This window comes from Dysidea avara, chromosome 8 (assembly GCF_963678975.1).
Source record: "Dysidea avara chromosome 8, odDysAvar1.4, whole genome shotgun sequence".
Classification (NCBI taxonomy): Eukaryota; Metazoa; Porifera; class Demospongiae; order Dictyoceratida; family Dysideidae; genus Dysidea; species Dysidea avara.
The window spans coordinates 1528005-1554757 of NC_089279.1; the positions used below are offsets into that span (position 1 = coordinate 1528005).

Below are 26753 nucleotides of genomic sequence, written 5' to 3' on the forward strand. Positions count from 1 at the left end.
CCCACTAACCAATATCCCCAATGTGATGGAACTCTGTTACCAGTCCTGGTAGCTCAACGTCCATACTGACTGCCACCATCAGCCTGTACAACATGCGACTAACATGAGACTAACATGTGATCACTAACCCAGCTGTGATCTTCATTATTATCAGCCTGTTATTGATTGCCATAGCAACTACACAACAATTATTGACATCTGATTGGTTATCCTTCACTGTATCCTGACCAGCTGGTGTGTTTGTTACTTCTCCACCAAGTGTGTCTGGAAAGTGTTGTGGTTGTTCAGTGACACTAGTGACCTTCTTGGATACCCAGTTAACGTCAAACACTTTTAAAATAGTTACACTACAGCCAGCAATGTCAAACTGAGGCCTGATAATACCACTGGGATCTATTCTATTCCCAGAACCATTACTACTTGATGGTAGCTCACAAAGCATCGGTGTTAGTGAGATGGGGTCCAGTAGATAGACCCCTGATGTAGTATGAACTAGCAAACAGCCAGGGAGGGAGAAGAGTTGTGGTCCTGTTCCAAGCATTATAATGGACTCCTCAGGTGATTTGTGAATTGCTGACAATGTCCAGCTTTGTACAACTGATTCATTGCTAGTAAAAGACATTGTAACAGTTACAACACTAGCTATATGTGATATAGTAAAACTGATCAAAGCAACTGGTTATCCTGATGAACAAATATAAAAACTGCTGTGACTATAATATATAATATTATACGTACACAACACACACACAACAACACACCTACAACTTACCCATTTCCCATCTGATGCCATTTATACAACCTATCACCAGCTGTGACATGCCAGCGTCTCTCAATGTCTTCTCTTACATTGTTGATCCTTCTTGCTTTATTCTCCTTTATTGAGTAGACCATTTTACCACGTTCATCATACACCTCATGTCTGACATGGTAAATACATGTGATAAAATAGCATAGCTTGATATGATAATGTGATCATGTACATAGCATAATCAACATAAGGAACAAGGCAGTGAGCTGAAGCTCCTTGTTGGCTTAGAGGGATAATAATAGATGAAACTAAAACCAATGGCGGATCCAGGAAAATGCCCCTACCATGCCTTTTCGTTTTAGGAAGAATTATAGCTATGCCAGTGAGACCAACATCAGTTTATTTTTTAGCTTAAAAGGCAGACATACATATCACCTCTATTTACCACACAATTACATGACAAACTGTCACATCTTCGTGTGTACTAAACACTTCTAGAAATAATTATCATGTGGCATGTACTTAAGTCCTTCATAACTTTTGTAATACCTTTTAAGACTTCACAATGGTATAAATGGTACAATTCAACATTGAAACACTACTGACGGGTGATTACTTAGTGCTATGTGTCTACATCAGCTACAACTGATGGTAGCAAGCTAGACAACTGCTCAGTGGCTATTCCCCTTTTAATGGTGTGAATTTGAACTTGTTTTTTTGTGCCCCTTCCCTTGCCAGTTCCTGGATCTGGCCCAGAAAACTGCGCAATTGGCAGAGCCTGTGTGAAGTGTTTATTGTGTCCCTGAAAATCAAAAGGCAATTGTACTAGAAACCATGTTTACTAATAAAGTGACACATTTCTGAGTAGTCAGCTTACTTCACATCTTGTGTACTCTTAACCCCCCTATGCTGATATTTCCATGGTGGACGTTCCTTCAATACACTGTAGCTGTACAAGCACCTGTTGTCGAGACAACCAACATAAATAAAAGACATGTTACAACCAGTGGATCACCTGATGTGAGGTAGATGGTTGTTATGGTAACATGATGTCATTTCGAAGTCAGGTAGTGAAACAGTAAACCCATCCACTGAATAATGTACCACAGGATTCAAAAATTCATCCAAATTAAAGCAAGGGATCATCTACACAGTATATGAAGTACACTGTACTAACATCTTCAAGACAAATTATGCAGTATGAACTAACTAAGGTGCAAATACGTTATTGTTAAACACCATCGTGAGTATGTACACCATCATGAGTATGTACACCATCATGAGTATGTACACCATCATGAGTATGTACACCATCATGAGTATGTACACCATCATGAGTATGTACACCATCATGAGTATGTACACCATCATTAGGATGTACACCATCATGAGTATGTACACCATCATGAGTATGTACACCATCATAAGGATGTACACCATCATGAGTATGTACACTGTAGCTAGCAATAGGAGGTCTGGTGAAGCCAAGGTGCTGATACATAACTAGATATCCTGATAGTGCTAATGGGGTTTAACTGATCTCTATCCCTTTATGATGAGAATAACTTTTACAGAATAATAGTTTTAGCACATCTAACTTCTTCTTTTCACCCCACTTAGAAAAGTCACTATAACTTGTGCATGCTTCAGTTGATTTCTTCTAATTTGGAGGGCAGTAAGAACATAATGCAACACATTTAGAGCAGCTCAAGTATTTTCGACCACCATGTATTTTCGGACACAATATATATTTCCTAGGATCAACAAGACTCGATCAATTATTACACTATTATGAAGACCTATGACTATAACCTCCTTATATAAAATATAAAATGATTTGGTTATATCATGTGGCTACATGACCTTGGAAAGCCACTATCCAAAAACGTCGATGCTCAGACAATGACATGTGTGCTCGGACGCCACCCTCTACACCCTTCCCATGCAACTTCAAAAGTTATTGTGTGGTAGTGGTTGATAGAGCTAACCTTGATCTACCCCATGATATAAGCAGATTAGATTTTTATTAACTGATATTGTAAATAGCCGGTTTTTCCCATAAGTGGTACCTTGATCAAATGTCGGATGCAAAAAAATTTATTTTTGGACTTTTCAATTATTTGTGATAATTTTGGTATTTTATGACTTTCAGTAAAGCACTAACTTAAATGCAGTAATTGAAACACAGGCATAGAGTGTTTTTCGTCAATTCTAAGACAAGCTACATATAGCTGTAGTATAGTACGTCTATACAAATTAGCTAAATAAGGCCACTCCTGACATTTTTGATATTATTAAAGTCAATTTCAGGTAGTGGAGGTCAGCAGTAAACTGCAACAGTGTGTGAAACCTCAATACCGCATATATGACTGTTCTATTAGCACTAGTAATAGCATGGGTAACAGTGAAATTTGGGATAAATACCACGAGTGTTGTATTGGAAATGGGTAAAATTTCATGAGGTGAAGCTGAGTGAAATTTCCATCTTCAATACAACAAGAGTGTTATTTATCCCAAATTTCACTGCTACCCATGCTATTCCCAGTTAATACCATACTCGTTGCATATACACATGCTGTGCATTAGCATTGCTATGTACACAATTTGTCACTATGTACTAAACATGCGTCAACACTAATTGGCGCTACATTGTTAACATATGTTCTAGCCAATGAAATTGCAATTACAACTTTTTCACTGCTACCAGATAAATTTCACTGCTACTACTGAGACTTGTGTATGGGCAGTGAAACAGGTATGGTATTAGAGTAGGTTATTATAGGTTGAGTGCATTTCACTTGTTAACTTTCGTGTTGTAAGCTCCTATAATTTCTAGAATCTGTTTTGGAACAAGTGATAGATTTTGGGTGAAAACCTGTAAAATTTAACCATCAAAATGCGCTCAAAATATAAACTATAAACTACTCTAATAGAACAGTCATATATGCGGTAGCGAGGTTTCACACACTGTTGCAGTTTACTGCTGACCTCCATGGTGTAGCTCAAGGTTAGTTCTATCAATCAATTACCACACAATCAAAAAACACCCTATACCTGTGTTTAAATTACTGCATTTAAAACCTTTTAAGCTAGTGCTTTACTGAAAGTCATAAAATACCAAAATTATTACAAATAATTGAAAAGTCCAAAAATAAAATGATTTTTTGTGTTCAACGTTTGATCAAGTTACCACCTCTGGGAAAAACCAGCTATCTACAATACCAGTGAATAAAAATCTGATCTGCTTATATCATGGGGTAGCTCAAGGTTAACTCTATCAATCACTAACACACAATAGCTTTTGAAGTTGCATGGGAAGGGTGTAGAGGGTGGCGTCCAAGCGCACATGTCGTTGTCCGAACATCAACGTTTTTGGACAGTGGCTTTCCAAGGTCACTGCAGTCACACAATATCACCAAATCATTTTATATTTTATATAAGGAGGTTGTAGTCATAGGTCTTCATAATAGTGTAATAATTGATCGAGTCTTGTTGCTCCTCTAGGAAATATTGTGTCCAAAAATACATGGTGGTTGAAAATACTTGAGCTGCTCTATAGTCCAATATTTGAACACATCAGATAAACAACAAGGGAGCTATACAGAATTTTTGAAAAAAGCAATAGTATTTTTTTTTGTCATGGCCACAGGGTAAACCACTTGAAGAAATGACTTGGAAATTGGTCTGTACATAGAATAATCATCATAGTGCAAGTCTTTTGTGGTCTGAAAGAAATTGTACTAGTAGTCATACGGTTATATCAAAAGCACCAACCATGTTTAACAAGCACACGATCGAGTTTTATTAACTATTACTTGCCACGCCTACCAGGCAAACTAGTTAATAGAATCAGCTGAAAATAGGTAGACTATGGTTGATTAATTATTTTAAGGAATCAGATTAAAAAGCCACCAAGTGACACACTACGAAAGTCAACTAGGTGTAACAAGTATGCGATCGATATACAGTGGAACCTCAGTTATCCGGACCCCACTTATCTGGATTCTCAGTTAACCAAACTACGGAAATGACTACTCTATTAGAGTAGTGACTGTTCTATTAGGGTAGTTGAAATACTGATATTAAAAAAAATCTTTATGCTATATGAAGGTTGTCTATTTATATACAGTTTCAGAGATACAGACTTTTCAGACTTACGTATGGACCACCCCTGGTCCCAAGGGGTTCGGATAACTGAGGTTCCACTATACTCTAATAGTGCAGTTACCCTAATAGAACATTCAGCTATGAAATAAAGTCTATTAGAACGTTCAGCTACAATCAAGTCATCCTGTAGAGATTTCAGCTACAAACAAATCACCCTGTAGAGAGTTCAGTATTTAACAAGTCACAGAGTTCAGCTACAAACAAGTCACTCTGTAGAGAGTTCAGCTACAAGGTAGTTACGAGACAGGACAAGTGATAATTTTCACACAATAATAACATCCACAGTCTCTTGATGTCTTCCTCCTTTCTCAGTAAAGAAAAAGACAAATAAAAGAAACTCCACACCTGGCCACAGGCCTGCTTTGGAGTATTACTATACAAAAAAATGATATCTATACAAAATAGCCAAGCTGTGAAAAAAAAGTATGGCCCCCAAAAAGCCAGTGAAAAAGATGTGAAATCCAAGGTGGTAGCCAAGAAATGACTGTGATGGTAGGTTAATGGCAAAAATGTTAATAACAACAATTCTGGTGAATTTGGTGCTGAATCCTAGTGAACCCTAACCCTAACTCTAACCTAAGAAGAATAAACTTGCACTTTTACTCATCTATAGTACTATGTGATATAACACATAATAATTTCACTGTTAAATCTCATACCTTAGGCCTTCGTAGGATGATTGTATTGAAGCTATAAATACAATTACAGAAGCCTTTAGCACAACATGAAATACTTTTGATAATCTCTACAAAATTATATTTAGTGGAACTTTCTAATTACTGACTTCCTAAGGTGAAATTATACATGCTTCAGAGATAAGGTAAGTTGGTGTACAAACTGATTTCTTTGCTAATCCTGTCTATAGCTATAATTCCAAAACTATAGACAGTACATGTTCACCTGAACCCTGCCAAATATAGTAATATCAAAGAGGTGAACATGTGTTCACTTTTTGTACTGGAACTAGCATGTAACATGTTTGTGTGCAAGAATACTATATGTGTGGGATATTTTAAAGCCTCATAACATACTTGTTCTTGCCCGTATCAAAGCTCTTTTTGACAAACAATTCCAGCATTTAAAGGACTTCACAGTGTTACTACATGTTCGGGCAGCTGGCTCATGTAACAAAAGTTATTAACAAGAAATGAGGGCTCAGGTGAACGTGAACAGATTATACTAGGCTGAAACTTTGGTAGACCATTCATTGGACACTATAGATAATACCAAGAGTTCATTATGAACTCTTTACAATACCAAGACAATAAAAGTAATTTGGGAATTTTCACTGGTTTCTGCTGAGATCGTCATGATATATGACCATCTCAGCAAAAAACTCATGTAGTTTGCACAAGCATACCGTTTAATAAAACAAAATTTCAGAAAATAGATGAAATTATATTTCAAGGAAAATATACAAGTTTTAATTAATCCACTACTCAGGAAAGAAGGCTTTAAATCTATATCTGTACCATCTTAATCTATACATGTACCATCTTAATCTATATATGTACCATCTTAATCTATATATGTACCATCTTAATCTATATATGTACCATCTTAATCTATACATGTACCATCTTAATCTATATATGTACCATCTTATTTGCTTGCTCATGCAAAGTTCACTAGTGACGTGCAATATATGATATATATACCACTTTCATACCTCACTTCAAAGAGAAGAGAAGGTGTATAAATGGTATAATAGCACTACTATCAGTACTCAGGAATGCATTAACGAGAAATGGATGTAGTTATATACCATGAAACCACCTAACTTCAAAGGAGAATTCCAGGGTACATATCTCATCCATGGTTAACCATGGCCTTGATATCTGATGAGGTAACGTTGTTTGTTTTTATAAGAATCCTGGCAGTATTCGATTGTGGGAGTTTATACACATGATGCAGGGGCGGATCCAGACTTATAGACAGGGGGGTCAAAAATGAACTGAGGCACTACATTGTCTCTGGTTTGATAAGGTGAGACCAAAAAAAAAAAAAAGTCACAGCCAGCTGACAATAGCTGCCCACCTCACCAACCACGCATTTAGTAATAGTTAGACACTCGCAATAGGTGTCTTCGAGGATTTAAAAACCATCGGTGACGTCAATAATTACCTCGGCTGCGCCTCGGTAATTATTGACGTCACCTCAGGTTTTTAAATCCTCGAAGACGCCTATTGTGAGTGTCTAAGTGTTTTAGACAATGGCGTAGAAGCAATGAGTTAGTATAGAGAGTTCCCACTGTAAACACCTAGGGTATTTCAGCGAGCAAAGATGTGAGGTCGCGCAAGCCATGAAGCGCGACTAACTGAAGGTTTGTAAAGTCGATAAAAAGTATGTTTGAGGCATTATGGATACGTGTGAATGGCAGCAAATGGGAATAGCCAGTGCCAACATGGCTGTCTTGCATGGTCTACAGAGCGTGCTTTAATATGGCGAAGGCCACAAACTGAATTAATGGCTTGTAGCTACCACGATGGTCTATAAATCCACTGAGCTACCCACGATAACAGCGTACCTGAGTGTAATTTCTTTGTAATAATCTGCTTGCAATCGCTTGGTGTTTACTGATGTGCGAAATACTAATTGTCCACAAAAGCTGCTACTCAGTTTTATAAGAGATTGGCCAACCTTTTGAGTGCAAAGCACAGTCTTTCCTATGGAATAGTGATGGGATGGCTGAGATGTAAATTGAGCTTCTCTTTGTTGAGGTCTGCAATTATGCGCATTCGCGGTGCCAGGTCCAGTTTGCGCTGTCCCATTGCTGAGGCACCGATTGCTGTGCAGGTCGCTGAGGCCCATATGTAAGATATTTTTGTTTATTATGTACTGTTTTATCTTATGTCATTAATTTGTAAAAAAAAAAAAAAAAAAAAAAATTGTCCACAAAAGGCTAATTGCATTACTGTAGGCCACATTGTGGTTGTAAACAACTGTCGGGTGCCTTATCAGTAAGACACCTGATACCAGGTTTCTTCGCAAATAAGAGACCTCCACACATCAAACGAAACGCTGCATACCATTGTCTAATAGCTGATAAAGTACATAAAAATCCTTACATAGCTCACTACACACTGTTCTAATACTGTGACTGCCTTATTAAAGCGACTGCTCTATTAGAGTATCTCGATCTTGGTATACTAAAATTTGTTGGAGGGGGGGGGGGGTCAAGAGCCCCCTTTGACTCCCCCTCCTGTATCCGCCCCTGTGATGAAAACCATGAACCCGATTTTGCATTCTACAGCACTCAGACGGAGGCGAGTCGAAACTCTTACCACCCTATGAGTTGGCATATGGAAGTTTAAGGTGAGAACTAGTGTCATGGTTAATTTACAATCGCGCATCCGCATGTTTGATTACGCACCACGCCCACTTTTCGTATATCACGAGGTAACCACTCTACAACGAAGCTTACCCCTCTGGATGTTTAGAAAACGTTGTAAACAGTGGTTAAATGATGTAGCAACTTTGAAACACTTGTTAAATCGCAAAATTGAGTGTTTCCGTGATATTCATAGGATTTGCCCATTTATGTTAACAAACGTAACTGCAACGTTACTTGCTGCTGACCCATAATCGAATTTTACAAGACTCTCTATATAATAAATCCAGCGGGTTGCCTTGTATTGGCTTGGGTGATTAGTCGCCCACCACAGTAGACTATTAGCCTACATGGTACATATCAGTTGTATCATGTGCCCTCGTGATTTGCCTGATATGTACACCCACGCTATCACGGCCCTCGAGCTTGGGTGTACATATCAGGCAAATCACTCGGGTACATGATACAACTATTACATATCCCTCCTAGGAGGGATATAACTTGTATATACTACCTCCTATTCTCATTAATGCATTCCAAGCATTCTCAGAAGTCATTCGATTTCTTTGATGAAACTGTGTGATCTCCTCTGCTTTAATATAGTGATACTTCACAGGATCAATAGTGGGTTTTAGTTTTGTAAAGTGAGCCAAAGCATAGATCATGGACTTGGGGAAGAAGATAGTTTGCTGTTTTACTGAGTGATGAAGGTCACAGGTTAGTTTTTACTTTATATTAAACATGTTGCATTCAATAGTCACGTGACGATGTCCAGACACTGGGTGTAGCGCTTAATTGATTTGGCCATTAGTGTTAATAGTATTCACTACTTTAGTTTGTTCATGGCTAGTAAAGTAAGTACTTTAGTGCACTTTATATTGCTGTTATGACACCTGGTGTGATGTCACACCCGTAGTGACTGGGCGTGGCACTTAATTGGCTAGGCCATTATAGCGCTGTAAACACGTTCACTGCTTTAGTTAATTCATGGCTAGTATAGTAAGTACTTTATAGTGTACTTAAGCTTCATTATGAGCTGTTCAGCTCGTATTTGGGCTTCCTGCGTTTTATTGCATACCCACAATCGAAGATATCTGCATGCTCGTGACGATACACTTACGTTTGGCCTCTCAACAGCGCCTTGTCGTTGCTCTTACAACGTTATCCACAATCGAAATTCACATGGTCCCATATAAATACATTCGCAAAGCATTCCTACAGTTTCCATGCACACTTGCAGGTGAGTCACCCATATTAGTTGTAACATGATATGATAAAGAATCTTTATTGTGATATAAGCCTAGGTATTGATTTAAACTTTATTTAATTGTACTAGTGTGTCATCCCTCCCCATTCTAAACGTCTGTACCTATCACTAAATACTAGCACAATACTCACCACAAACACATCATCACAAGCATCTTCTTGCTGATTGTCCACTTGGAATGTTAGTAGCAGTGTACAGTCACCAATAACACAATGGTGTGTCATGTGCAGGTAGAAGTCAACTGAATAAACATTCCTCTGTCTGAACTCACGAGTCTCCTTCACAGATTTGCGTGTTGTAGTCGTCTTTGACTTGGTCACTTTATCAAATGAGTCATTAGAATTTATACCCTAAGATTACACAAAAAGTGTTACAACACTTTTAATTGCCACTGAACAACTTTAGTAATGTTGGTATCAGGTGCTTGTAGGATGAACACAGCATTGTGTGGCTATTCTATTAAATGAGAAGCTGGTTTGTGTTATTCCTTTATAGTTACACAGCAACATACAATGAACCCAACAGAAGAGTATCCAGTACAACAAAGACATGTAAAATCGTCCTCATTAACTACCAGGCAATAATTTAATAATCAAATAAGATTCACACTAAATAGACGAAATTTCTTCTAACATAAAATAAACACATACAAACTGAAAACTTACCCTCAGGCTAATGACTAATCCTTTATCAAGGATAGCCTCCAGCCTCTTGATCTCATATTCACAGGGACCTTGATCAGTGTGCAGTAAACTCATCAAATTCTGTCAAATGAAAACAAGCCAATTGTACTCAATTGCCTGACTTTTATTTCACTCACATCCTTAGCAGCTTTACGGATCAGCTTACGAAGGTCTAGTTTAGCATGACTACCATCTGTACCATACCAGTGTAGTATTGCATGGTAACAACTGGACATTGGTGATTGCTGGTAGGCTTGTAAGGAGTGATCATGAGTTTGACCAACCACCAATTCCACACTACACCACTCTGTGTCCAGTAATCTCAGTGGTTGTGGGGGTGCATAACCAGCTAAAAGATAATACAGTGAGGTTGTAATGGCAAAACAAATACACAGTTTCCCTCCTTCAAGACACACAATAAGCCGGAGCAACAGACAAGTGTGTATTATACAGGAACCAAGAAAACGCTCACTTCACATTAGAGGTGTAGCGATATAAGAAAATTAAATCAATCCGATACTGATCTGATATGAGATCAATCATTTTAAAACCGATACAATACCAATCCGATATACCGATATAACTAAGTGTAACTATTTATATTCGAGGAAATGCATATGCCATGTTCAACTTATTTTAACTACTGAAGACAGCCTAAGTTCATTGGCTATGCTATTCTCGCGTGGCCAGACCCACTCTTTGTGCGGCGCTTATCGATTGATAATTATAAGCGCCTAGCTGTGAGTGGGTCTGGTATAGTTCGAATAGCAAAGTTGTTCTGACACACTGAGCTCTTTCAGGGTGATAATGTAACACCTGGTCAACTTTCATCATGCCATGTCATATTGCGGACTGGTGACTTACTGTCAACAGAGAAAGGAATTTGTTAACAACCTACAAAGTGACGTGGCGTGATGAAAGTTGACCAGGTGTTTCATTATCACCCTTAGGGTATCAGAACAACTTTACCATTCGAACTATACCAGACCCCCTCACAGCTAGGCATTTATAAATTATCAATTGTTAAGCGCCACATGAAGAGTGGGTCTGGCCACGCGAGACTATGGCTATGCTTGGTTACCCATGGTGGTGTGGCCTCTATTCACAGTTCAGACAATAAGGCACCTACAAATATTTTAATACATGCCCCTGCCAAGATTAGTCCAGATTACTCCGTGTTTCAATGTCTTGTAGAGATGGCTGGTTGTTTTATGCTGTGCTCTTGGTTCATCTTATTGCTGTTTCCCCAGGCCCACCATTATGAGTGTTTGTTGTATGATTGGTAAGCTTTGTGACAGACTAAAGAAAAAAATTGGCAAGGGGCCTGGTTGTCACCATCCAGGACTCGCGTTATTTAGTCTATTGAAATTTAGGTCTTTTAACCTAGCTTCTAGCTACTTCCTTTGATAGTTTACTAATTCACAGCTTTCTTCTTGCTGTGCATGTCTGGCAGTTATTTTCAGGTTGTTTTGATATGAGATCAGGTGTGCTTTATTTGGAGTCAAGACTGTAGGCTAGTGTAGATGATGATATGGAAGTAATGTTACCACCTCGCCATAAAAGAGGTCGCCCGAACGATTCTCCGGACCCAAAAGACCAATTGTTAAGTAAGGAAGTAGATGTTTGTGGACAATGCAATAAGAAATGCTCATCTACAAGCGAAGCGTTACAATGTGACTTATGTTCCACATGGGTGCATGCCACTTGTGAAGGCTTTACTAAAAAGCAATACGGATCAATTATGTATCTCCTGACAAGGAAATAGAATCAGCTAAGGAGCTGAGAGTAGAACTAAGGAGACGCAACTCCCAAACATTATAATTCAAAGTGGTAAGATTATTATTGCTAACCCTCGCTTAATATCTAACGTAGCTCCTGCTACTAATAATACAAATACCCATACTCAGAAATGACTATCTAATGCTGGTCATCAACAATTAAATTTTATGTTGATTAACATTCAAAGTATTTTAAGTAGCAGGGAATCACTTTGGCAACTGATTGACCAACATAATCCAGACATAATTTATGGATGTGAAACTTGGCTTAATCAATCAGTGTATGACAATGAAGTTCTGCCTTCATCTTATAAATTATACCATAATGATCGTACAGATGGCTACGGAGGTGTACTACTTGGAATTAAATCAGAACTCCCCTCCCACTCGATTGATATACAATCACACATTGAAACATGTACTACTCTGCCTGTGTAACTAGCTAATAACCAATAAATGATTCTAGTATGTGTTTATAGATCACCTAATACAGATGTAGTGTATCAAGACCACTTGTGTAAATATATCACTGATCTGGCTGCTAAATATCCTAACTCCACTATTTATTGTGCTGGCGATTTCAACTTTCCAGACATTGATTGAAGTAATGAATCTATTTCAGGCCATAAGTACTATAACACTATAAACAACCTCACACTTAATATGTGACCGGATTTGCGAAAAGGGGTCTTCCACACACATCCAATTTACCAATTTTGACAGCTCATAACTTTAGATTGCGAATGGCTATTGATTTGAAATTTGGTCAGTAGTGAGCACCAACCCAGCTTAGTGGATGGAGAAAGTTTCAGGTTCATATGTGTCTGGAATACTGAGTTGTGGTCCTCTGAATTCATAGAATTGGATGTATGTGGAAGACCCCTTTTCGTAAATCCGGTCACATATGATGGTTGAATGTGGTTTTAGTCAAATAGTTAGCTTTCTAACCAGATTGAATATTACCTTGGACGTAATATTCACAAACAGACCCTCTCGTATTCAACACTGCCGGTATTAGTGACCATAGCATTGTCTTAGTAACTACACTTTCTAGAATATCATATCAAAAGTCTAATAGCTACAAAACTTAACTATGGAATAAAGCAAATGTTGAAGACGTGAAACATTGTATGTCACGTTTTATGGCTAAGTTTTGTCTTTCATATAGTATTGAAAGTCCAGTTATAGTCCAGCATTAGTGGTAAGCTGTTATTCTTACTTGATAAGTTTGTACCATCTAAACTGTTATCTAATAATCTTGCCCAACCTTGGATTACACGTAATATTAAACAGCTAAGGAGACAAAAACAAAGAAGCCATTATCGTGTTGTTGCAACTAATTTAAGTGTTCAGCTAGATAATAAGTCATTAGAGCATTCAACTGGTGTTTAAAACCTACAATAGAGTTAGTGTTCAGCCAGTCAAAAAAAAAGTAAGTAATTATTTCACCTAATCTCATGAGATAAAGATCAATATACAAGAGAACTGGTTCTAGATAGTAGAGGTTGCTAACATGCCCTCTCCCATCTATGTAACCAATTTTCATAATTCTAGTAGTCCAAAGATAGGGTTTTGGTCTAGCATTACCTAGTAAATCCAGTTAGTTAGGGTTTGGGTTCAGATGTCTTTTAATAGGCTGCACCTTGTTTATTTTATAGTTGTAGTCCTCCTCAGCATGAGGGCCGCAGGCTCGAGGGCTGAAGGTGGATATATCAGGCAGACCACTCGCAACTATTACGTAACACTTCCACTGCGGGCTAATAGCCTGCAGGGTGATTAAGCACCCATGCCAATAAGAGTGTAACCACTGGATTTACCTTACGTACCTGAAAGATATGATTATGACCAGACAACAGGTGACGTTGCAGCTACGTCTGTTATAATAAACGGATGAGTCCTAAATATATCATGGAAAAGTAGAGTTTTTAGAATTTGCAAGTGCTTTTCGAGTTGTTTAAAGAATAATAACAGCACATATGGTTTAAAGGGGTAAGCTTCATTGTAGCGCATAATGTGGGTATGTTCCGTATTCAAAAACATGTCGAAACACTTGTGTATGCACTATAAGGCTAGTTAACTAACATTTCCCAACTCACAGAATGGCAAGGATATTAAAACACCTCCATCTGAGTGCTTCTTGTGACAACACTCCGATTCGTGATAATAGTCACATAAACATTAATTTATTTGATTTCAGTCTGAGATTTTATAAAACAAACAGGGCACAGTACTCAGAGAATTTAAGGGGCCCAGCTAGGGTAAAGAGTTAAAGTGGGGCCCTATACATATATTATATATATAATGTTTGGTCATTCCCAAGTCTAAACATTCTGTACACACTTTTGCGTGTTCTATCTAGGGGAGTCTGGGGGCATGACCTCCCCCCCAAAAATTTTTTGAAACAACAGTGCAATGAGATTGAATTTTAGGGGTATTTTAGGGATTCAATTTGTTTATATTCAAGAAGATTCATAAAATGTGACCGGATCTGCGAAAACCCGACATAATGGCGCATTTGTCAAATCCTTTATTATTGAATATTTATAATCTACTTAGCCGAGTGTATGCTCTGGCCAAGTTTCAGTTTCATATGGCAACAACTTTTAGAGTTACGGCCCTACAAAGTAGCAGCAACAGAAAGATCGATTTGTACAGCAAGTATTGGGAAAATATATTACAGCTGCTTACAAAAACGAATGTAACTTACAAACGCAATGCAGTACAGAGTTGTAACTTACGCCATCGTGTTCACCATGAATAGGGGAGTTCATTATGTGGTAGGTTTTTCCACCTACCACCTTTATTCACTACATACAGAGACGAAATCAGTGAAGAAAAATCGATCGCGTACGATTGCTTCGACGTGACGTAAACAAATGCCCATAACTCACGTATCCTTTAAGCTACTGCTACGAAACAAAGATTTTCGAACTCCTCTTGAGTAGGCGAATAAGATGATATCCATGTTTTTAATTACACCCTTTCTTCACAAAGAACAAACCGTTCAAAAATTTTACGAATTTTTTTTTTTCATTTACGCAAATATTTTACCCATTGCAATCAATTGCCTATACTGAAAATCTAGGCTTGCACCATTATGTCGGGTTTTCGCAGATCCGGTCACAAATGTTAGTAGCTAATTATACCGGGGCTTGGCCACCACTAAACTACCAAAAATATTCCTACATTAAATTCAACATTTGGCATTGTTAGAAAACCACATCAGTATCTGAAAAATACCTTTATCAACTACTAATACCTAAAAGCCCTATGAATCACAGGCTAACATTGATCTTACCAGGTACAGTTGTAGGATGACAAAACTGTCCATTGTAATGAGCTAGAGCTGAGCTTGGTGAAAAACATACCTTCCTACAAATAGGAACACAATCAAGTAATATGGTATATTAGCTCCTTACCCTGTGAGAGGATCCAACAGGACACATCTCATTGGTGGGAAATCTATGGACATGTCACCAGTGAGGTAGCCATCTTCAGTGAAGTGAAGGTTGATCTGGTCTGAACAATGATCAGCTAGGTAGTGTACCTCCTGTGAACTGGGGAACAACAATAAGAGGAATAATAAGATTGTGTCTGTCTAGTGTGTCTATCCTGTGTTATGTATTACACACACAAAAAACCAAACAGTACTTGGCTATGTGTACATGACCATGCTTGATCAGCAGAAATTTTGCTTACCATGGTGCTGAGTGAGTACTGGCACACTACGTACATGTCACACATCAAATACACACACACACACACACACACACACACACACACACACACACACACACACACACACACACACGCATGCACGCACACACACAAACATACTCCAAATAAGGATATAAAGGATGTAGCAATCTTGTCCGCCAACTAAATGACAACACTGGAGCTGCTTTCAATTTCTCTCCCATTAAATCAATCATTGGTTGCCAAGGAGATGGCCGCTGATTTAGGGGTATTGGTAATCCTCGTGGGTTGCCAGGCGTTTGACCTACAGGCCACTCTTGAAAACCTGCAAAACTGAAAAAGGAGCTTCAATGAATATATTTGCACTGCATGCATGACGACTAAATAATGAACTACACTACTACATCATATAACAATTAACGCTGCTAAACAAAGTCATCTACCACTAAATTAGCCACTTTCATCACAACACATTATAACTCACTTGTTGATATAATGAAGGAAGCATCTTCGTGACTTCTCTGGCATGTTCATCAAAGCATAGACCAGAGACAGGTGATAGTAGATGGCTGGATAGTTTGGGGCATACTCCAGTCCAAACTCCTCACAATCCCTCAACCATTGTAACATTGTTTTGCTCCTTCTGTGGAAGTATCACATGGCCTGATCACATAAGCTGGGCATGATGTGAGCTGGTTGGACATGTGTGTGCCACCCAAATAGTCCATAGCCAAAGCTTTCAACCCAATTACATGTCTTAGTGCCATTATTTTCAAGGGATAAAACTTTTTTTGCAAAACTGTGTAAAATATGATTTTCATGTCTTTTAATTCACAAAGTCTAGAAAATGATTTTAGGAGGAAATAGCTGTATCTATAAACCTAAAACATTCCATGGTTGTATTTTTATGAAGCAATCGTTACTCAGGAAATTTGCAAACAATTTGTTCCTCTAAAATATCCAGTTATATGGTATTTGAACTAGTGTACATACATATGGTGTTGGAGGTAGAAATTAGCAGGCAAAGAAGAGGATAAAATTTGAATTGTGCTATCATTTGATAGAATGATAGAATACATTATTGAGAGAAAATACTGTAACTACGTATAGTCCAGCAGAAAAAAAAAGGCTTTTTTGGGTGAACCTTGCAGTATGGTCTATAGTTCATTTTATGCTATATATAAAATGTGTGTTCTCCATATTATGGACTACTCAAAATCACCTGCTGGATCTCCGTCAGCATTGAGCAATTTAGGATATTGACACAGGAAATTCTAGCATTTCAGTCAATAAAAAAATTTGAAAATTTTCCTAAACTTCCTCAAAATTGGCACAGAAACAGTCTAGTATGAGACAAAATGTTTCATTTGACTCCTTTCATCACGCTCTGTGTTACGGCTGCTTTAGTATTTGTGATTGCACAATAAATCTAAAGACAAAAATGGTCATTAGCTGTGCAATGAGTCAACATGTACACTGTTAGGTCTTGTAAATTTGATGTCAGATTGGTGACTTTATTTGCTGTACTAACAGTGAGTGGATAAGTGGGCGACAAATATCCAGCATTTTAGTGTATTGAGCTAAGCTGCAAAGGGAAATTTAATCAATTATTTTGGATGGGCCTGCATAAACGTGGAAAGATAACTAAATTTTGCATACGTTCATAATTCACTGTTTTTCATGCAATTATGCTGTAGACAAGAAATCTTCAGTTCTGATCTAATTGGCATTGAAACTGTAACAAGTTGCAAAATGCAGATATCTATTCAATGCATTGATGATATGATCTGATATGTGATGGAGTGTACTTTGCAGTTTTCACAGGCCTGTTTACAATTAAAGGTGCATGCCAGTTAAGAAAATCTAATCAAAACACAGCCAAGCTATAAAAAAAGGGTACGGCCTCCAAAAAAGCCAGGGTGAAAAAAGATGTAAATTCAAGGTGGCGGCCAAGAACTGGATGGCTGTGATGGTAAGTCAATAGCAAAAAAATTAAATAACGACAATTCAGGTGAATTTGGTGCTAAATTCTAGTGAAACTTGGAGGAGGCAATGCAAATTCACCTGAACTGTTGGTATTAAACTTTTTTGCCATTAACATACCATCACAGCCATTTCTTGGCCACCATCTTGATTTCACATCTTTTTTCACCCTGGCTTTTTTGGAGGCTGCACCCTTTTTTACAGCTTGGCTGTTTTTTTTTGATTACATATCACTTCCTTTTGTATTTCATATATGCCTAAAGCCAGCCTATGGCCAGCTTTTGGTATTCTTTTAACTTGTCCTTTTCTATTCTACAGGAATGAGGATTATGAGGGAGAAGATTTGTTTAGCCACTGTACATGTACATTTAACAATATTATTTAGTAATTATTACAATCGTGTTGAATATCTAATTACCTCACTATAGCTATACAGGCTAATTGTTTGCAGCTGAATACTCTACAGGGAAATTTGACTGATTGATTTGCTTTGATTTGATTTATTATTTCATACAGGTACTCACAACAATTGGCACTATGTCGTTCCTCCTTATTGGAGTGATACAAAACAACAAACTAAACATACATACATATACAAACACAAAGCAAGACAATAGCAAACATTACATCACCCATAAACAACACTGAATTACATAATTGTACTCATAGAGGCTCATAACATAGAAACTCATAACATGAGGGTGACTTGTAACACAGCTGTACTTTTAGACTACATAGTGAACGGTTCGTAGTTGAACTTTCCACAGAGTGACTCGTAACCTACGAAGCTAAACTCTCTAAAGAAAGAATTGCAATGTAGCTGAACTTTCTACAGGATAGTTTTCTTGTAGGTGAACTCTCTACAGGATGACTTGTTTCTAGCTAAACTCCTACAGGTGATTTGAAATGTAGTAAAACTCTCTACAGGGTGACTATTTCTATCTGTTCTCTCTACAGGATGATTTGTTTCAAGTTGATCTCTCTAAAGGGTAATGTAGCTGATCTCTCTACAGAGTTACTTGTTTCTAGCTGATCTCTCTGTAGTTGAACTCTCTACAGGGTGACTTGTTTCCAGCTAAACTCTCTACAGGGTGACTTGTTTCTAGCTTATCTCTCTACAGGGTGAGCTGAACTCTCTACAGGGTGACTTGTTTCCAGCTGAACTCTCTACAGGGTGCTTTGTTTCTAGCTGTTCTCTCTACAGGGTGACTTTTTTTGCAGTTGAGCAGAGTGGCTTATAACAGTGTTAAATTCTCTACAAGACATAGATGAATGCTTTAATAGAGTACTTCTTAACTGACTGCTTTATTAGGGTGACTGCTCTATTAGAGTATCTCCATCTCGCACTTGCTACACTGAGTTGGATTTCGTGTTATAACTCTGTGGCTTTAAGTCTGATTCTTCTAATCTATTGAAGAACCTTTCTAAGATGAGTAATCCATCTTACACCTATTTTCAAATCATTCCCCTGAGCAGTTTTTCTGGTAGGCGTGGCAAGTAATCATTTTCATTAGCTAATCTCGATCGCCAGTGGCATAACCAGACCCGGGCAAGCCAGGACATCAAGTCACTTTGCCCTAACATCAGCTACCCAGAGTAATTAAGTAGGTGCGCTGAATCATGCACTGATAAACAATCACTTAATTATAATATACAAGAATAGCTAACACAACATACTGTGTGTCCACTTCGCCAATGCTTTCTTTCTGGATGGCCAGCAGTAACTGGGTTTCCCCCTGGGGTTTTACTGTAAGTTATTCGATTGTGGTATTAATGGCTAATGAAAGCAATAAATAGAAACGAGATCACATGATTAAAGCACGGTCAGCATCGTGACAAAGGACTAAAGACACTGATGAAAACTTGAATTGATGCGAAGTTATGAAATGTGGGAACACATTCAAGCTGTGTGTATGGATGGCAGAGGTGGCAGAGAAGATCTACATACCAATTTTCAGCTTCTTCTGGTAAGCAGTTACCCTGTAGGCGTGACAACATATTGGTGTTACTTTTTGTGAATAATCACTAATGTACCATGAAACCACCTAACTTCAAAGCCAAATTCCAGGGTACATATCTTATAAACCCTGGTTGGCCATGGTACATTTAAGTTAAACCATGGCTGGCTATGGTACATTTAAAATAAACCATGGCTGGCCATGATACATTTAAATGTACCATGGCCTTGATATACCTGATGAGGTAACGTTGTTTGTTTTTATAAGAATCCTGGCAGTATTCGATTGTGGGAGTTTATTATTACTCACGTGATGAAAACCATGAACCCGATTTTGCATTCTACAGCACTCATACGAAGGCGATTCGACACCCTTACCACCCTATGAGTTGACAAACGGAAGTTTAAGGTGAGAACTAGTGTCATGGTTAATTTACAATCGCGTGTCCGCGTGTTTGATTACGTACCACGCCCACTTTTCGTATATCACGAGGTAACCACTCTACAGCAAAGCTTACCCCTCTGGATGTTTAGAAAACATTGTAAACAGTGGTTAAACGATGTAGCAACTTTGAAACACTTGTTAAATCGCAAAGTTGAGTGTTTCCGTGATATTCATAGGATTTTCCCGTTTATGGTAACAAACGTAACTGCAACGTTACTTGCTGCTGACCCATAATCGAATTTTACAAGACTCTCTATATAATAAATCCAGCGGGTTGCCTCGTATTGGCTTGGGTGATTAGTCGCCCACCACAGTAAGCTATTAGCCTACATGGTACATATCAGTTGTATCACGTGCCCTCGTGATTTGCCTGATATGTACACCCACGCTCTCGGGCCTAACGGCCCTCGAGCTTGGGTGTACATATCAGGCAAATCACTCGGGCACATGATACAACTATTACATAACTCCTTGACTGTTTACCGTATTCCAGCCAAACTTGTTACAAAGATGTGCCTTTATACCCCCCTTCTGTGTGCCAAATTTCAAGGCAATTGGATATGGCGTTCATGTTTTATGGAAGTTTTTGTAAGAATAAAAACAAAGAGAGAGGAAAAAATAATGAAGAAACTAAGCCAATTTTTGAAGTCTCATATCTTAGGAATGTTTGAAGCGGTTTCGCTCAAATTTGGTACGTGGACTACTGACAGTGGAGGGTGTGTCCACAGCAAAAAATCATCATGTTTCATAAAGGCAGCACAGAGCTCCGGATGTGTGAAAATTGCTTTTCTTTCTTCCTCTCAATATAGTCACAGTGTTGCGTGCCGGCTTCTTGGGCCACACAACATACTACCGTGTGTCTTGATTAATCTTGGCTAAAATTAGGGGTCAGTAATCAAGACACACGGTAGTGTGTCGTGCGGCCCAAAAAGCCGGCACGCAACACCCTTAAGTATATTGACAGGAAGAAAGAAAACGCAATTTTCGCACCTCCGTAGCTCTGTGCTGCCTTGATGAAACAAGATGATTTTTGCTGTGGACACTCCCTCCACCTTCAGCACTCCACATTCCAAATTTGAGCGGAATCGCTTCAAGCGTTCCCGAGATATGCGACTCCAAAAATTGGCTTAGTTTCTTTGTTTTTTTTTTCTTCTTATTTTTCTTCCTCTTTTCGCACACTTACAAAAACTGCTATAAAACGCGAACGCAATATCCGATTGCCTTGAAATTTGGCACACTGAAGGGGGGTATAAAGGCACATCTCTGTACCAACTTTGGCTAGAATACGATAAACAGGAAAAGAGTTATGAGCGATTACTCACGCAAAATAACACCAATATGTTGTCACGCCTACAGGGTAAACCGCGTATGGGAAGAAGCTGAAAATCGGTGGGTGAATAGGTTAACTATTGAACCTCAAACCTTTTGTGGTTTGAAAGAAATCAAGCTAAAAACCTGGAAGATACAACGAAAAAACCAACAGTGTGTAACAATTATGCAATCGAGATTAGCTAATAAAAAACTACTACTTGCCATGCCTACCAGATAAACCGCTTGGGGCAATGCTTTGATAATCGCTGTATAGATGGAGTAATCATCTTAGAAAGGCTCTTCAATGGTGTAGAAGAATTAGACTTAAAGCCACGGAGTTATAACACGAAATCCAACTTGGTGCAGCAAGTGCGAGATCGAGATACTCTAATAGAGCAGTCATCCTAATAGAGCAGTCACCCTGAAGAGAATTCAAAAGATCAGCTAGAAACAAGTAACCTGTATATAGAGATCAGCTACAAACTAGTTACCCTGTAGAGAGATCAGCTACAAACAATTCACCCTGTAGAGAGATCAGCTAGAAGACGTTACCTTGTAGGGAGTTCATGCAACTATGGAAAGAGATAGTTCAGCTAGAAGAAATACCCTTGTAGAGTTCAGCTACAAAGAAACTACCATGTAGAGAGTTCAGCTACAAACAAATTGCCCTGTAGAGAGACCAGTAGAAGAAATTACCTTGTAGAGAGTTCAGCCACAAAAAAACCATCATGTAGAGAATTCAGCTGCAAACAAATCAGCAGTAGAGAGTTCAGCTACAAGCAAATCTCCCTGTAGAGAGATCAGCTAGAAGAAGTTTCCTTGTAGAGAATTCAGCTACAAACAAATCACCCTCTAGAAAAATCAGCTAGAAGAAGTCACTTTGAAGAGAGTTCAGTTACAAAGAAACCATCATGTAGAGAGTTCAGCTACAAATTAGTGACCTTGTAGAGACATCAGCTAAAAGAAGTTACCTTATGGAGAGTTCAGCTACAGAGAAACCATCATGTAGAGAGTTCAGCTGCTAACAAATCACCTGTAGAGAGTTCAGCTATAAACAAATCTCCCTGTAGAGAGATCAGCTAAAAGAAGTTTCCTTGTAGAGAGTTCAGTTACAAAGAAACCATCATGTAGAGAGTTCAGCTGCAAACAAATCACCTGTAGAGAGTTCAGTTACAAACAAATCTCCCTGTAGAAAGATCAGCTAAAACAAATTACCTTGTAGAGAGTTCGGCTGCAAACAAATCTCCCTGTAGAAGTTTCCTTGTAGAGAGTTCAGCTACAAACAAATCACCCTCTAGAAAGATCAGCTAGAAGAAGTCACCTTGTGGAGAGCTCAGTTACAAAGAAACCATCATGTAGAGAGTTCAGCTGCAAACTAGTGACCTTGTAGAGAAATCAGTTACCTTGTAGAGAGTTCAGCTACAAAGAAACCATCATGTAGAGAGTTCAGCTGCAAACAAATCACCTGTAGAGAGTTCAGCTACAAACAAATCTCCCTGTAGAGAGATCAGCTAGAAGAAGTTTCCTTGTAGAGAGTTCAGCTACAAACAAATCACCCTGTAGAAAGATCAGCTAGAAGAAGTTACCTTGTGGAGAGTTCAGCTACAAAAAAACCACCATGTAGAGAGTTCAGCTGCAAAGAAATCACCCTGTAGAAAATTCAGCCACAAACAAATTGCCCTGTAGAAAGATCAGTTAGAAGAAGTTACCTTGTAGAGAGTTCAGCTACAAAGAAACCATTCTGTAAAGAGCTCAGCAGCAAACAAATCACCTGCACAGAATTCAGCTACAAACAAATCACCCTGTAGAGAGATCAGCTAGAAGAAGTTACCTTGTAGATCGTTCAGCTACAAACAATTCACCCTGTAGAGAGAGCAGCTAGAAGAAGTCACCTTGTAGAGTGTTCAACCACCATGGAGAGTTCTGTAATAAATAAATGTATTATTTAAATATAATTTGTACATTTACTGATAAAATCAGAAATATTTAAAGTACATCTGCTTCATCTTTTCTTCTTCTTGTGGTAAAGAAAAAGACAGGTTAAAAAAGTCTCAAAGCCAGCCATAGGCCGACTTTAAGGTATACAAATGTAAAAAGAAATGAAATCTAATCCAAAACAGCCAAGCTGTAAAAAAACAGTGCGGCCTTTTTGAGGGCCGCACTGTTTTTTTACAATTTGGCTGTTTTGGATTAGATAGCTATTACATGATGCATTTACATAAATTATATGGTATAGAGTACGGAATAAATGTAGTAACAGAAACATAACACACGTTAAATATATATGTAGCATTGACTTCACAATAAAGTATGATGGATTAAGACAGTGCTATATGTCTTGGCATACATTACACCCAGATTTCCGAAATAGTCAAGCTATAAAACAAGTTAATGTTGTGCTACTTCTAAAAACCAGGCGCCATGCAGCTAAATAACTCATCTGGAATTAACCAACTATGTATTACTATTTTATTGTCATAACAAATAGGGGTTTTTGGTTGTGCAATAATACATTTATTATTAGTGTGTAATTCTCATATTTCGTAATCCATAAATTTTCGTAATTCATTTAATTACGTTGCTATGCACTACTAAGGAAGCATTTGTTAAACAAACCGCTTTAACCAACATATTACGCACAAAAGTATCTTCTAAACTGTTTTATAGTTTGACTATCATGTTTTTTTCCCACAAATTCTCTCGACAAAAACTCAAAGCTGCTCTTCATTTTCGTTCGCGTACATAAGGGATACGCCTCCTTTCAACTTGAAGGGATAGGCTATTTCTAGTAGTCTACGAGGCCTGCATCATTGTTTTTCAGTTGTTAGCACCTGTAAAACCCCGAAGGAAAGGTAATTCACAAAGTCTGAGGAGAGTCGCCACACCCATATTTCAGACCGCCGAAAAGAAACCACCTCAGAGCAAAGTTTACCTGTGCAGAAGTTTAATACAGACTTCATTTTGCTTTTACTCCTTACGTAAAAGCTGCTTTTACCATTATTTAACAATTTTGCTCACGTGGGTGCGTATGGACAAACATAGATAGGTAGATAAGTACACACACACACACACACACACACACACACACACACACACACACACACACACACACACACACACACACACACACGCACACACACACACACACTTTTACAAAAACAATTTCAGTAAACCAGGCGCACCCAAGGCCGGCTGTGGGCGCACGCCTGGTTTAAAAAGTTTGCCACACTTAGAGTGATAATGAGAAATCAAACTGGAAGGTGGCTGTCAAAATGACTGACTAACCAGCTTATGAAAGCTAGTAAAGGAAATTAGTTGGCAGGAAAGACTCATACAAATAAATTGATAATGTTCATCCTAAAAAGTTCAAAGGCATATAATTGTGATGTTACAATATATGTGGAACAGTTACATATCAACTTAGCTACTAACTCAAATGTGTATACAGAATTTGTCTGAGTCTATTATAGAGAATGATTTAAACCATGAAACTCAAATTGTAACTAGCTCCAATGTTATGGTCAACTCCTATACAGATCTTCTGAGTACAGCCATGCTGTTGCATCCTATATAGTGCCTGATACTTGGTAGTGATGTGCCTGATACTTGGTAGTGATGCACCGATGCCACTACTTCACTACTGATCCGATACCGACACATTTGAGGCAGAAATGGCTAATACCAATCCAATACCGATACTTTGCCACACAAGCATTACTCAAGAAAGACCTAGTAGTAATAGTAGCTACTTAATAAATACAGTTGCTAATCTCATTACCTGGTTTTGCGGCCATCAGTCATGAGCAGTGTTGGGGGTAACACGTTACATAATAATTATTACTTTTGTGGTAACGAAGAAATATGCTGTAAAAACAAGTAATATATCTCAAGTTATTTACTTGCAAATGTAACGCGTTACCTATAGTAAGTAAAGAAGTTACTGTAACGAGTCTAATATTACGTAATATTATTACTTTAAGTAACGAAGTTATATTTCGCTAGTAATCCACTGAGTAATGCCTATGAAGTAACGAAGCCTACTGAATGAAGCTTATTCACCAGCTTCTTGCTTATAACCAAGATTTGCACATTGTCCAACAATGCAATCATATCATGTGATAAGGTGGTAGTTTCACACATGACACAAAGTAATATAATAAATGTAATATTATTATAGTTACTTTATTTTATGGGTAATATGTAACTGTAACTAAATAGTTCAGTTGTAAATAATATGTAATATGTAACGAGTTACATTTTAAAAGTAACTGTCCCAACACTGGTCATGAGGATAACAATAGCGTATGGCTTCAATGAAACTTATTTGTGGCTTATTACTGTACTAATAATGTAGTAACTGGCTCCTTTCAAAGAATTCATGGCTTAGATTAACTTTTGCTCAACTCCATTCAGGGGCGGATCCAGAGTCTGGAAAGAGGGGGGGCACCTTGCTGAAAAAAGTTGAAGAGCAAAAAAAAAAAAAAAGGTCACAACAATAATAGCTAGTTATCCTTTACCAAATATATTATATCACGTGTGTTACGTAAAATAAAATCCTATTTATAGCTTCCTAAGTAAACTACACTTCCCCATGAACACTGTGACTGCTTTATTAGAGTGATTGGTGATTGACTGCTCTATTAGAGTATCTCGATCTTATATACATTTTTTTAAGGGAGGGGGGGGGGGCACGTGCCCCCTGTCCCCCCCCCTGGATCCACCCCTGCCGTTCAATGCATGATTAATGCCGCCATCTTGAAAAGTAATCATTTACAGTATCGGCTGGTATTGGGCGTTTACAGCTTTACTGAAACAAGTCCAATATCGCTAAACTATATGTAGGGCCGATACCAATACTGGGCCAATAGTATTGGCATCGGTGTATCACTAATACTTGGTTGAACTGCATACTTTTAGTTAGAGAAAATAATGTATTAGCTATCCAAAGCCCAAAAGAAGCAAACTGTTATCGCCACAGATACACTCAAGCACATAAAAAATTCCCACCAACAAAAAAGAAGAACTTCATTGTGCTTCTATAGTTTCTTTCAGATCCAGTTTCTAAATGGTATTGGGTGTGTGTGTTTGTGTGTGTGTGTGTGTGTGTGTGTTCTTTTAGTATCTAAAATTGTAAACTTATCAATTTATGCTCAGATCTTGTTGTTTTAATCGAGCAGTTTGCAAAACATGGATTTTGGAATCCAATACAATACTTGCACACCTCAAAGGAGTCGCCCGGGCTACATTCTGTATGTAGCCCAGCTAGCCGGGCTACATACAAAATGCTACAACTGGGCAGTGATCATATAGACGTCGAGGCCGAAATCGATTGTGGGGATTGATTAATACTGACGTGATTAGGATGCACGACTTGGATTTCACCA

General features: G+C 38.2%; 1 protein-coding gene across 1 annotated transcript in view; it reads right to left on the reverse strand.

The window, feature by feature from the left end:
* LOC136264222 (uncharacterized) overlaps window positions 1–26753 on the reverse strand; it is a 35362-nt gene that overhangs the window by 324 nt on the left and 8285 nt on the right. Inside the window, exons 7-18 of the mRNA XM_066058935.1 lie at window positions 16158–16316; window positions 15815–16006; window positions 15397–15534; window positions 15276–15349; window positions 10337–10548; window positions 10182–10280; window positions 9648–9866; window positions 1767–1897; window positions 1629–1712; window positions 773–922; window positions 129–608; window positions 10–83 (exon numbers count right to left, since the gene is read on the reverse strand). Coding sequence (XP_065915007.1) covers window positions 10–83; window positions 129–608; window positions 773–922; window positions 1629–1712; window positions 1767–1897; window positions 9648–9866; window positions 10182–10280; window positions 10337–10548; window positions 15276–15349; window positions 15397–15534; window positions 15815–16006; window positions 16158–16316 — 2012 coding nt within the window. The remainder of the gene's footprint in view (window positions 1–9; window positions 84–128; window positions 609–772; window positions 923–1628; window positions 1713–1766; window positions 1898–9647; window positions 9867–10181; window positions 10281–10336; window positions 10549–15275; window positions 15350–15396; window positions 15535–15814; window positions 16007–16157; window positions 16317–26753) is intronic.